We start from the raw sequence: 13,713 nt of genomic DNA on the forward strand, positions 1-13,713 counted from the left end.
AACCCTGCATGAATTAGGAGTTACTTGGTTAGTGTGAATCCCTGTAAAGCTAAAATGATAGCTTGAAATGGTTTCTTCATTATCTTTTTTTTTTATGCTATAATATACATGTAAAGAAGATAATACATGGTCTAATCCAGTAGCTGTTATACTGCACAAATTAAATTATTCTATAAGCAGAGCTCTTTATGAATACAATAAACATGACAGTGAGATTTCACTGCACTGTCTGCCTAAGTGCTTTAACTTAGTTGCCTTTATCTATATTTTAATTAGTGTAGCATTTCGTAGTTAGTTAAGTTGAGGCTAATGTCTAGAAATATCACTATTTTTTATTAATAGTAGTCAAGAAAAACAACGATTAAACCCTGAATGGAATAAGTTGCAGAAGGAAAGCTGTAAGAACTGAACTTCAAAAGAGAAGCACTCTTTGAGTAAACAAAAATTATGTTTAGGGAATAGAGACTAACAGGACACACCCAAACCAGGTGTTTCTAAGTAGTCCTTTCATGTTTTTGAAAAACTTTTCCAGCCAGAAATAAAGAAATATATTCTTAATAATAACACTGTTTAGGTGTGGATAAACTCTTAATTAGATAATAAAAAAAAAAAAAAAAAAAAAAAAAAGAAAATCTAATTATGGTGAGCAGATTACAGATAGGATTTTGTTTTTGATTTGAAATTACCCCTATCAGCAGTTTTTCCCCCCTTTCCTCTTAATCTTAAGCAGGCTTACATCTTTCAGAGAGAAAGTCCATATATTTTACTCCATCCAACCGCCCCACTCCACTTTCTTTACCCTAGTTACTAGGCTATTCTACAAATTGCATAATGTGCAATCCACTGATGCCACATGCATTATGTCTGTAGGTGAGTTTTACACTATAATAGTGCAACCCAGGAGAAATTATTTCATACTTGTCAAATACAGAAATCAATCAATCATCCAGAACATAAACACGTTCGTACACGCTCTATCAAATCAAAAAACTTTCTTATTTGGTTATAAAAGACATGACACAAACAAACATTTACATTACTGATACACAATGGACAAACACACACACATAGGAGTTAACGTTTAGAATGAATAACTTACATCAGATAGCCATGTGAACCCAATAATGGGTAACATACAGAATCTTACATACTCAACATAGATAACAAAAAGATAGATGGCTGCACCAATGCTTCAGGAGAGAAACAAAGCATGATTCCAATGTGGTCAAAAAGTGGTCACTATTAAAAAACAAAACAAAAAACAACAAAAGTTGTTAATTATTGTGGCACTTTATGTAATTAGTTCTAGGGGAGCCTATTACCATACAGAAACTAAAATAGTTGCTAGTAAGCCAAAGAATCATTACAATAACAACAGACATTTATGAGGTACACACACACACACACACACACATGCAAGCATTCCACACATTTGTACAATTTTAAATAAGATTAGTTTGACTGACATGAATTAACCTAAAGGTAAAAAGAGAAAATGAGAGACATGGTTAAAATCTTTTGTGGATGAGGGTAATGATATATGTGTAAGTATGAATGAATATATCATTACACAAACATATATATTTATATATGCAGTAAACCTTAAATATCTCATCAAACTAACATATTGCTCAGATATAAGTATAGAGAGAAGAAAAGAAAAAACTATATGCATACATATATACATATATATATGGCATAAATATTGTATCAAGTATTCAAAATTCTTCATTGGTTTATAACAGTATTTTTAAACCCAACAGCAGATATATATATAAGGATAGATCGGTGGTGATGGTAGGGGAAACATGATAATAGAAATTGAGAGATTTCCAACTAAAGAGTTTTGTAATAACATTTTCTTTTTGTTTTCCTTATATATATATATATTTTTTTGCCCTTTCAGAAACAAAAAGAGTGAGAGAAAGAGGAAGAAGAAAAAAAAAATCTATAGAAATAAAAATGTAATGATTTGTTTTAGCGGTTATATAGAAAAATATATAAATAAATATTTTTGTAAAAAATAACTTTCTTTTTGTACACAGACATTAGTATATACAAATCCGAAGAAAAAAAAAAAAAATTAAAGTTACATACAAAAAAAAAAAAATTATAGGAAAGGATTGAAAGAAAAGAAGAAAAAAAACTTGTCAAAAATTGATTTATTGTTAATTAAAAAGGCGGTTTTAGTTCTTGCCTTTTAACGAGAATTGAGGCAGGACAGACAGTCAGACAGAGAGGGGTGGATTGATATTGATCTTGATACTACCACAAGAACCAATTCCTTTATTGCATGTGTGTGTGTCATAGAATTTTAGCTTTAGTCAGAAAGCTTTGGGAAGGTCCACTCTGATGACATCAGATCTACATAAGGAGGAACAGACTAATCAAGTTAGAAACTATTTTAGTGAGTCAAATTGATACAAGGCTGTTGGTTAAAAGATGATGTTTAACACTTGCCCATTACAACTACTCTATCTAAGAAACTCAATATATTATTCTTCATACTATGAATAGTATCATCCTATATGTGTCTGTATGAGCATATCTACATAAAATGAGATAGAGGAGTCTTCTAATTACATGCTGTAAATTTGTCTATTTACTTAAAGCTAAAGATCTGAATTTATTTTCAGTAAATCAAGAATCTTTAATATGCATGTTTGTATAAATGCATGTATATGTATACACACATATGCAAATATACTTATAGATGTGTGTGTTGTATGTGTGAAGGCATGTGACTTAATGGTTAGGGTGTTGCAGTCACAATCAACAGATTGTTGGTTCGATTCCTGAGCAAAACACTTCGTTTCACATTGCTCCAATCTAGTCAGCTGTAAATGCATAACCCTGTGATAAACTGGCCTTCTGATCAAGGGTAATGTTGACCTGCTCAGCTAGCAGCAGGGTGGCATCATTCAAAAGCCAAAAGGAACCAAAGTACATTGTGACCAGTAATGTGTTACAACATCTAATAGTCTGGTCAATGATGTGATATGTGTGTGTGTGTGTGTGTGTGTGTGTGTGTGTGTGTGTGTGTGTGTGTGTGTGTGTGTGTGTGTGTGTGTGTGTGTGTGTATATATATATATATATATATATATATGATCCAACAGATTCCAGTGAGGCTGGTGTTGTTCTGCGTCAGTAAGACATTATGTAGTAAAATCAATAAAAAGACCACCGTGGACTTGTAATGAGGAGAGGAAATCCAAAGTTTCAGGCAAACTCTTTCTTCAAGGGAAAAGTTGAAAGGAGAGAAATAAACGAGACACAGCAGAGTTTTACATCTCTTAGTTGTAACTAGATTTTGTTTTAACTTAAAGGATGTAAAATGCTGCTGTGTCTGATTGACTTTTTCTCTTTCAACTTTTCCCTTGAAGAAGGACTGTGTCCAAAGCATTAGATTTTCCACTCCTCATAGCAAGTGCACTCTGCTCTTTAACTATTTCTACTACATTGCATACACACACACACACACACACATATCTATTTATACATACATATATATGCATACCTATCTGAGCTGGAGCTACAAAATATTTAAGATTTGAAAGTAAAAGTAACTAAGAGTATAAAGATTTGTAGACAACATAAAAGATATTTAAATCCTAAATCTTTAATTGGTTGCATAGTAACCAAATTATTTTGTTAGAGGTGATGAGGATGAAGGGAAATGAGAGGACACAAAACTATAAAAAAAAAGTTTTAAAAAAGCTTCCAAATGGTATTATCTATGGAAAAACTAAAACTATTTTTATATTCTGAGAGACTAGGAAGATATATATGATAGATTTATGACAGTTGGAAGTAAGGTTTCTCAATACCAAAATAGTGATTAATATTTTTATTTTGGTCACATCAAGCTCTTGTTAACTCTGAATTTTAATCTGTGAGTACACAGGATCTTCAAGAACATTACAAAGACCCTATTCTGGCTACTCACAGGTGAAACTCAGAGCAGCAAGAGACTAACTTGACCAAAATAAAATATATATAAATATTCAGTATTATTTCTGCCTCAGTTTGGACCTGTAAGATGTACATATATATATATGTAGAGAGAGATAGATAGATAGATAGAGAGCAGACAGCAGGAAATGAACAGTTTATGGGAGAATTCCATGAAAGCAATTGAAAAAATTGCTGCTGAGTCATTTTAATTTGAACACACAAAAACAACAACGACCAAGACAATAACATCAACAACAACGTTAGCAGCAATACCCGTTATGGAGACGTTTTTCACTTACAGCTGCAAAGATTTATTTATTTCTCCAGTTGCCACCTGATGCTTTTTGCCTTTCTTCTTCATCGTATTATTATTATTATTATTTTGTTGCTGCTATTGATGACAAAAACAAAACATACTGAAACACTTACATACATGCAAACATACATACATACAGACACACTATTCATTCGTAAACGTTTACATATGTGCAGAAACATTATATTTCCAGGTATTAAAAAAAAAAAAAACATTTAATCCGTAAATAAAATTTACACAAGACTTGATTTCTTTTTTGGCTTTGTTTTTGCATATACTTTTCTTTTCCAGATCCACCACAGGGATTCAATCATTTCGCTTCATTTTTGTTTGTTTTTAGCTGGCTTATTTCACTTTGAGAGATGAACTGACTTAGTCATCCACTAACGAGTATACTCACAGTTTAAACCGACTCTTTGGTAAGGGAGGACGTGGTTGTTGGATTGGGGCTGGGGTGGGTGTTAGAGCAGAAATGGTTGAAGGAATTAGTGGACGGTACTTAATGGCTTGGTACAAATTTATTCTGAAGATTCTTTAGCACGTGGTCTGAAACATTTATTGCACCCACCTACCCCCAACTCTTCAAATTAAAGAATAACCAAAAAAAAAAGGTAGTTAAAAAAAATTTTTCATCCTTTGTTTACCTTTTTGGAAAAAAAAAAACAAAAAAAAAAAAAAAAGCTGCTAAAGTACATTTTGACATCAGCAACATCTAAACGCATTCGAACCATCTCAGATATTGGTCTTGTTTAATCCTGTCATTAGGCATCACAGTATGTGCATGTCGACATCAGGCACTATACTAGTGGAGGTACGATAGGGGGGACTGACTATTGAGCACTGCACCTGGACTGTACGTATATATATATATATATATATATATATATATATATTGAAAATTTTAAACCTTTTTTGTTGAGCCAAAACAATGTGAGATATAAGAAACGAGAGAAGTCAGTGGTTCATACTTTTGTCTTGTATTTTGATATTTCGAGGTTAAAACCTCTTCTTCAAGAAATTTTCAGAGATTTAATGTTTTGAGCCGGTTTTTCTGCTCTGCAATACAAACCAATGAATAGGATTAAAGGATAAAGAACCTTCCTGAGTAATATAGACTCATAGGACCAATTTCCAGGTTTTTGTGGATGAGATGCCAGTTCATTGCAGGGTTATTCATTTTCACCAGCTTAGTGGACTGGAGCAACATGAAATGAAGTGTTTTGTTCACGAACACAACAAATCACCCAGTCCAGGAATTGAAACCACAATCTTACGATCATGAGTCCAACATCCTAACCACTAAGCCATGCACCTCCACACAAACTAATATCTTATATTTCTTATAACTTGCATTGTTTTGGCTTTTTTCTTTTAAAATCAAAAGCTTTTAATCTATATCAGACACTGCTTCATGTAAACTACACTACTCTAATATATGTGTGTGTGCATGTGTACACATACACAATTGTTATATATATACACACACACACACACACACACACACAGGTGTATATTTATCAAATGTCCCTTAAGTTAAAGGCTTTGCATCAGTTTCCTGATATGATGGTGCCGGTGTAAAAACAAAAAAGCTCATGGATAGGATGCCAGTCACGTTAGGTAAGATATCCATTAAAAAAAACCTGGTATCTGTTACTGATAAAATGGTGAACGAGGATTGATGTAGAGTGAAGTGTTACTATCCTTATGAAAAAAATGCAAGAAAGCACTCCAGCAGTGAAATTTGAACTCTTTGACCTACACAGGAGGTCAGCCAAATATTTGTACTCATACAGCCATTGTGCAGCTCCTTTATATAACACACATACACAAGCACAAACAGGAAAGAGATGGTTGATGGTGGGAAGGTGGGTGCCAGTTAAAAAAAGAAAACAAACAAAAATTGCCTTATTTTTCTGAATTTAGGTGGGTGGGGTAGGTGGGGGGAATAAAATGGAAAGTAAAGAAAAGAAACAGCAACATAAACACCCCTGCCACTGCCGCCATGTCCAGTTTTTTTTTCCCCTTCTTATTTTGCCATTATTTGCCTTTTGAAATACCCTGCTCAAACCATCAAACATTTATGGTCTTTACCCAGATATAGAATCATTTTTTCTGTTTTCCTTTTATTTATTGTTTTTAATATCTTTTCTTTTTCTTCTCTATCATCCTCATCATCATCTTCATCAACTATAATTTAAAAGGAGAGGAAGGGGGGATGAATAAGAAACAACAACAAAAAAGTTTTCATTTGTAAAACATCACAGCTCTCTTTTTCTTTTGAAAGAATGGAGACCTACATTACAACTGTAGGAGACCAATGTATGTATGCTTGCATGTATGAGTGTGTGTGTCTGTATGTATGTATGTATATATATATATATATATATATATATATATATATATATACATGTTATATATATATGTTATCCCCACCCACCCACCCACTTAATGCCACCATCAAACATCAAAAGTCCAGTTATCTGTGGTAGAGAGACTGTGTTGTAAATTGTTCACTGTAGGTTCCATGACATGGTACTGTAGTTGTTGTTGTTGCTGTTGTGAATGCAATGGAATGGTTGCAGAGGATGATAAATGATTTAAGTCTGTTCTTTGGCTTGGAAGAGATGAAGACAGCAAAGGTGTCTGCTGTGTTACAGTTATTGTTGTTGCTGGTGTTGGTGTTTTTGATAAAGATGACGTTGATGAAGATGAAATAGAGGATGGATGACAAGGTGGAGATAGCTGTTGTTGTTGCTGTGAATGTAACTGTTGTTGTTGTGACAATAAGTGTTGTTGCTCTGGTGGGAGGTCTGTGGGCTCAGCTGACTGCTGTTGTCTTGACGACGATGGTGATGTGGAAAGAGTCTCGTAGGGGGGAGGGGGAGGTATATTTACAGTTTTGTCAGGACAAGATGGCAGAGGAGAAGAACAGGGTCGGTTGTGGAGGTAATTGGATGAAGGACTTTTGCACTGGACTTGTGGCATCACTGAAAATAGATTTTAAAAATCAGAAAAAAAAAAGATCAGTTGGTCGTAAAATTAAACGTTTAAAAAATATTTTGAATATTTTTTTTTTAATGGATGAAACTCATCAACAAAGGTAAACAAAAATAAGTCATGTCAGAATAGCAAAGCGAGTTAGCTCCCTTGAATAATAAATTACAAGCTAAAATGCCGAAATATTTTCTCTTATACCAATAAATTCTACAACTAATTAGGTTCACATACTGATTACTAATATGAATTACTGACACTGGAACATAGCTACACATTTTTAAAGGAACGATGAAATATAGTGCCAAATGGTTGGGATAACCTCAGCAAAATGAGACTGTAGTTTTCCTGTATGCTTAGCAGTTTAAAACTATGTGATAGTTATAGCTATCACTAGCAAATTTGCAGAACTTTTGCTTAATTGCTTCAGGTATCCATGTAGTCATGAGCAAGCATACACAACAACTTAGTCTTCCCACACCTGGTGGGTAGATTTGGAAGAACATAATGTGGTTTGCTAAGGCAAAAAAAAAAAAATACATGTGTCATCCAGTCATGGAATTGAACTCATGGCCTTCTGATTGTGAGCTCAATACTTTAACCACTAAGCTATGTTGCTTCACAGTCTAAAACTATTTTATCATTTTACTTAAATTGGTAAAGACAAGTATTGTCATTCCTCAATATGACGTGTTCTAGTAACAAATTAATGAGAATGCAGCAAAAATTGAGGAAAATGTGTGAATAATAATAAAAATAATTAAAGTTTGCAGAAATATTTAGTAAATACAGGCAGCAGACCAGAGATTGTGAAGGAGAGCAGTAGGTAGGAGTTGATCTAAAAGACTCCAAGTACTTGGTTGGTTGGTTCTTTATATTTTTCAACCCGCCAGTGAAATGTGGAGAGATTTGAGGTCAGAAAGTAAAGGGAGATAACTACACACAGCAAGGTATTTTAAACAGTTGAAGCATTGATTCCGTCAGTCACTGCCTAATACATTGTAGGACACATACCAAACTAATTGATAGAGGATTAATAAAAAATAAAAAAAAACTTGGGATAATCCTTCAGCTTTTCTGTCTCTACACTTGTAGAGTTGAGTAAGAAGTTACATGAGAATTTATAGAATTTCTTCACAGAAATAATGTTGCAACTGAATATCCATCCATCTATTTTTTCCACTAGGATAGTCTTTAGGAGCCTCTTCAATAGGATCTTGTCAAAAGCAACAATCATTACACTTTCCAACAGAGATTGTGGATATTATCAAACTATCTCATTCTTAGTCTACTCCCAGATCTTCCTGCCAGTTGGCTCAGCTCGAAGCATCTGCCATGTGACCCTTTTCTATGCCATTCTAACTGCATGTTCATAGTACCAGAGCTGTGACCTCTCAATGTGGAGTAGCAACTTGGCCCTGATCACTGGGTAATGCATCCTGCTGAGTAACGTTACTCCGGAGATTCTTCAGAGGAACACTATTTCAATCGCAATTGAATATTCCACACAGAAACAATACTGTGGACGAAACCACTGGCAAGCAGAATGTAATGGACTGAGTTATTGACGTGTTGAATAAATTACACTTAGCTTTCATCATCGTCATTTAACGTTCGTTTTCCATGTTGGCATGGGTTGCATGTTTGACTGGAGAGCTGCACCAGGCTCCTGTCAGCTATTTTGGCATGGTTTCTACAGCTGAATGCACTTCCTAATGCCAATTACTTTACTGTGTACTGGATGCTTTTTATGTGGCACCGGCAACAGCAGGATTACCAAATAACTTGCAAGACAAAAGACCTCTTGATTGAGAGAAGGCATGGAACTGAGGGAAGTGGCGGTGTGCTCAAAGGACAGAGATAGTCATTTTGCTATAGAGGAGATACCTGGCTACACACCAAATGGTAATTAAACTAGGGTGTTGTTAACAATAGCTCACTACTTCAGAAAATTGAGAGGGAGTAATTTCTTCAATAACTAAATGATCATGGAACACCAGATCTTTTCTTCCAAGAATGTTAACTCTGAAATTTTATTGCCAGCCACATTTTTCTATATCACTGTCTAAACTGTACATCAACCATATCTGTCTGATCTGAGTTATTGGTCTCTGCCCTTCTTTATGGTTGAACCATTGAAAAAAAAAAAAAAATTCCCAGTAAAATCCCTTCAAAAATATATATCCTAGTATGATTTTATTGGAAGTGAAGTGTGAAGCAAAGTATAGGGTACAAACCTTGATCAGTCTCCCACGAAGTTCCAGGTGGTTGAGAACCATGATATCTGTCTGCAGATATACTTTCTGGGCCTACCCTGAGGTAAGCTCTGCGCAAACTAGCAGGTGATGTTCCTGGTAAAGCAGGGAATCTGTGTATCCTTTCAATAGAATCAGGTGGGCAGTCGCTGTCAACGAGGCTGTCAGGGCACGATGTCTGTGGATGGAAGGTCTGCATTGTCGAGTGATTGGTGGAATGTTCTGCAGAGTTGCCGCCTGTATGAGTACTGCTAGTGCTGCGAGAACTCTTTAAAGTGTCACTCTCACTGTTTGGACAATGTAAACTCGATATACTATTACCTGCCACAAAAGAAATAGTACAGAATGTTAATTAACAGAAACAAAATTAAACTGTTATGAAATCAATCAAGTACTTGGAATCTTATTGTAGTAACCAACGTTTGTTGTTGAGGAGCTTGAATAAGGGAAAAGGAGATAGAACAAAAATACCACTATGTGTCCATGGTAGCAGTTTCTCTTTACTATCTTTAGTTGTGGAATTATGTTAATTTTTGCACCTGCCTTTTCTATGTTGGCACAGGTATTTATGTACATATACACACACACACCAGACCCCAAAATGAAGCTGAAGGCTGAGTTAAAACCAGGATAATTCTTACTTTATTTTCAACCCCGTTGCATCTTGAAAACCAGAATTTCTGCTATTTCACATCCAGAGGTCGACAGATTCCTCCTTTGGAGTTTAAGCTTCTGTCATTAGTCTGGCTCTTCAGCTGAATATCTATTTTTTTTTTAATACAAACATTAACAAAGACTACATTCTTCTCAAAAGTAACCACATTGGAAGATTATTGTGTGTGCGTATGTGTGAACCCTTTTACTGGTTCCATTTATGCTGAGGCAGGGTACTGCCTTTAACATTGGCTCCAGTACATTTGTACTGGAGCCAATGTCTGATAGAAACATTTGGTCATGGGTCACAAAGCATCTTATTTAATAAACGGTTTATTCCTCATTTTGAGTCCTTTATTTGAGAGTAGCTTCAAGTTCATAACTGGTCTCTCAAATTTGTGTGAGTGAGTATGTGTTGATTTGAATGTGTAAATAACATAACATTTAAATATGAACTTCATCTTGAAGCCTACCGTTTCTGTAGACTGTTGGGTGTAAAAAGACAGTTGTGAACAAAATTTGGGTATGAAAGACATTTCGGCTGTCTGAGGAATGACCATGTGTGGGGGTGGGGGCTGCTTTGACAAACTTGACTAAAATTATGGGATGTAGTATGAAAAATACTGCAAAGAGAGGTGTGTGCATACAAGACAGAGAGAGAGAGAGAGAGAGAGAGAGAGAGAGAAAGAGAGAGAGAGAGAGAGAGAGAAAGAGAGAGGCATGAATGTTTAGTTTAGCTAAATTCTGAAAATAAATCCCAAAGTCCAGAGGAGTAAGAGGAGGATACCAAATCCTATAATAACAATTCTGTTGTGAAAGCTGTTAGTGCTTCCTTCTCTCTCTCTCTCTCTTTCTCTTTCCCCTCCACCCTTCTTAACCAGCAGCTGCTAACATATGTGTGGAGGGAAAGTTGCTAAAACTATTTTCTTTTGGTGGGGGGATTTTTTTTCTGCTTTTTTTTTTTTTTGGATTTTCATGCTCAGAAAAGAGGGAGATAGACAGAAGGTTAGGGCTAGGAAGGGCCAATAAGGAGAGGAGGGGTGGGTGGGAACAGAGCAAGGAAGAGGTGTAGATGAGCAGGAGGTGGGGTGGGGTGGGATGGATGGTGTTGGAGCAGGGGGGGGGGAATTCCTTCATTGTTGAATCCCTCACCAGAACAACCTTCTTCATCCAGTAGCAACAAACATATCTGTTTATCCTTTAACCATGTGATGTTAGAAAGAAAGGGGCTATGAAAAGAGGGAGAGTGGAGTTAGGGAATTGGTGGTGGTGGATGAGTGGGGAATGAAGCAAAGAAGACAAGGGAAGAAAGCAAGGGTGTAAGAAAAAAAAAACAAAAGAAAAACAAAAACCCTTGATTAGGCTGTGATATGTTTGTTACATAGCTTCCAATATAAGTAAAGGGGCTTCAGTGTGGTAGTAGCAATAACAGCTGTAATAGTAATGATAGAGATAGTAGTAGTAGTAGTAGTGGTGCTGGTAGTGAAAGGGTACTGGGTGTCGTGAGATGTGAGAGATGGGTTGTGGAGAGAGAGAGAGAGAGAGTGATGAAAGGATGCTTCCAGAACTAGCAGAGTCTGCGGTGAGACGCGAAAGAGCTGGCTCCTGTTTTCCTAGTTATGGTTCCGCGGACAGTGTTTTGTCAGGCACTCGATCAATAATACAGATATTGCCACAAATATTTAAAAAGTAAATAATGAGCAGAAAGTTGAGGAAACTTAGTGAAAACAGAAAGAGAGATGAGGAATTTGCAGATCTTTTTTTTTTTTTTTTAGTAAAACAAACGTTTATGTAGAAAGATAAGTTATCTCTGACTGACTATCTGTATTTGTACATCACCATGTGTGTATACACACACACACACATTTCTCAGTGTACATCTTCCTCTCTCATGCACTTGTGTGTATATGGCATGCATATGAGCATCTCCCTCTCACTTCATATGTATATACACACGCATGCACAGAGAGAGAGAGAGAGAGAAAGAGAGGGAGGGAGAGAGAGAGAGGGAGAGAGAGAGGGAGAGAGAGAGAGAGAGAGAGAAAGAGAGAGAGAGAGAAAGAGAGTCAAAACAATTTTATAAAAATAAAAGTCAAATAATATTATATTTAAAAAATAACAACTAACATTAAACCAATGTTTTGCTAATCAAAATATACTAAGCAGAAATAATAATAATAATAATAAATGTCAGAATTAAAGATGAAAAGTTATTTTTATGGCTTTTCCAATAAGAAAATAACAGAATAAGTGAAACAGTCCCAACAAAAAGAATGAAAACTAGGTCAGCAAGACAAACATTTGCAGAGAACTTGCCATTCTATCAATAATGCCAATAATAATCATAATAATTTTTAAGATAGGCACAAGGACAGTCAAAGTCAATCGCAATAATAATGATAATTTGTTCTCCAATATGCACAAGGGTTGAAATTTGGGGTAGTGGCTTGTTGATTACATTGACCTCCCCCCAGCATTCAACTGGTACTTAATTGATCAACCCTGAAAGGATGTAAGGCAAAGTCAACTTCAGCTAAACTTGAATTTGGAATGTAAAGCTGAAAAAAAATGCTACTGAGCATTTTGTCTGATGTCCTCACTGCCAGTTTGCTACCTTAACAATAATAATAATAATAATAATAGTTTCAAATTTTGGCACAAGGCCAGCAATTTTGAGGGAGAGGTTCAACTGGTATTTATTTTATCAACTCCAAAAGAATGGAAAGCAAAGTCAACCTTGGCAGCATTTGAACTCAGAATGCAAAGACAGATGAAATGGCACTAAGCATTTTGCCTGGTATGCTAATGATTCTACCAGCTTGTTGCCTTAATAATAATAATTCCTTATATAGGCACAAGGCCTGGGACTTTGGGATTCAACAAACCCAAAACTTGAATTGATTTAACCAAATATCACAAAACATTTTGTCAATCAGTAACTCCTTCAATTATTCCAATCCAATATCCAGAATGAGGGATTGACTGAATCTTGCAAGTATTGGGTGGGGTGGGATGCCTTGTGAAATCTATTCCAGCTCTTTGTATTCAGAACTGTATAGGCATTGTCTTTCCCTTGGGCAGTGTTTAGCCTTCTGCACATAGAAAAAAACAACAACAAAAAAGACCTTGTCAGGACAGCACCTTGCAGAGGAACTTCCTGGTGGTACAGATATTCAAACCAACTATGCTGAATGACAAAGGGCTTTAGCATTTTAACTGCTTTACAAACTTTATCATTATGCAGCAAGGTCTTGGACCATAATGATGTTGTTACGTAGAATTTTAATGGATGGCGTTTCAATTTGAATATGAATACTTAAAAATAGTAGTGAGACTGGAAGGGTTAAGCACTAACTTTAAGTGTAAACTTTTCCCCAACCCTATACCAACACATGTTGGTATCAAACAGTTCTCACACACACACACACATTTGTTAGAGAAGTAACATAAGATGTGAGGAACAGTATAGGTTCACTTCATAAATTTCAGCAAGTTTTGAAGACATACACACTCATATTATGCACATATATACAAGAGAG

General features: G+C 35.5%; 1 protein-coding gene across 2 annotated transcripts in view; it reads right to left on the reverse strand.

Annotated features, from left to right (window-relative positions):
* Nucleotides 1-6,717: 6,717 nt before the first annotated feature.
* The window catches only part of LOC106876991 (uncharacterized), a 616,967-nt gene continuing 609,971 nt past the window's right edge, over nucleotides 6,718-13,713 (reverse strand). For both annotated transcript variants that reach the window (XM_089360189.1, XM_089360188.1), the window contains 2 exons: nucleotides 9,503-9,841; nucleotides 6,718-7,258 (listed from right to left, as the gene is read on the reverse strand). In XM_089360189.1, the coding sequence (XP_089216315.1) occupies nucleotides 6,729-7,258; nucleotides 9,503-9,841 (869 nt within the window). In that variant the 3' untranslated portion in view covers nucleotides 6,718-6,728. The remainder of the gene's footprint in view (nucleotides 7,259-9,502; nucleotides 9,842-13,713) is intronic.

The sequence above is a fragment of the Octopus bimaculoides genome, chromosome 11 (assembly GCF_046866305.1).
Source record: "Octopus bimaculoides isolate indiv1 chromosome 11, ASM4686630v1, whole genome shotgun sequence".
In the NCBI taxonomy this organism is placed as follows: Eukaryota; Metazoa; Mollusca; class Cephalopoda; order Octopoda; family Octopodidae; genus Octopus; species Octopus bimaculoides.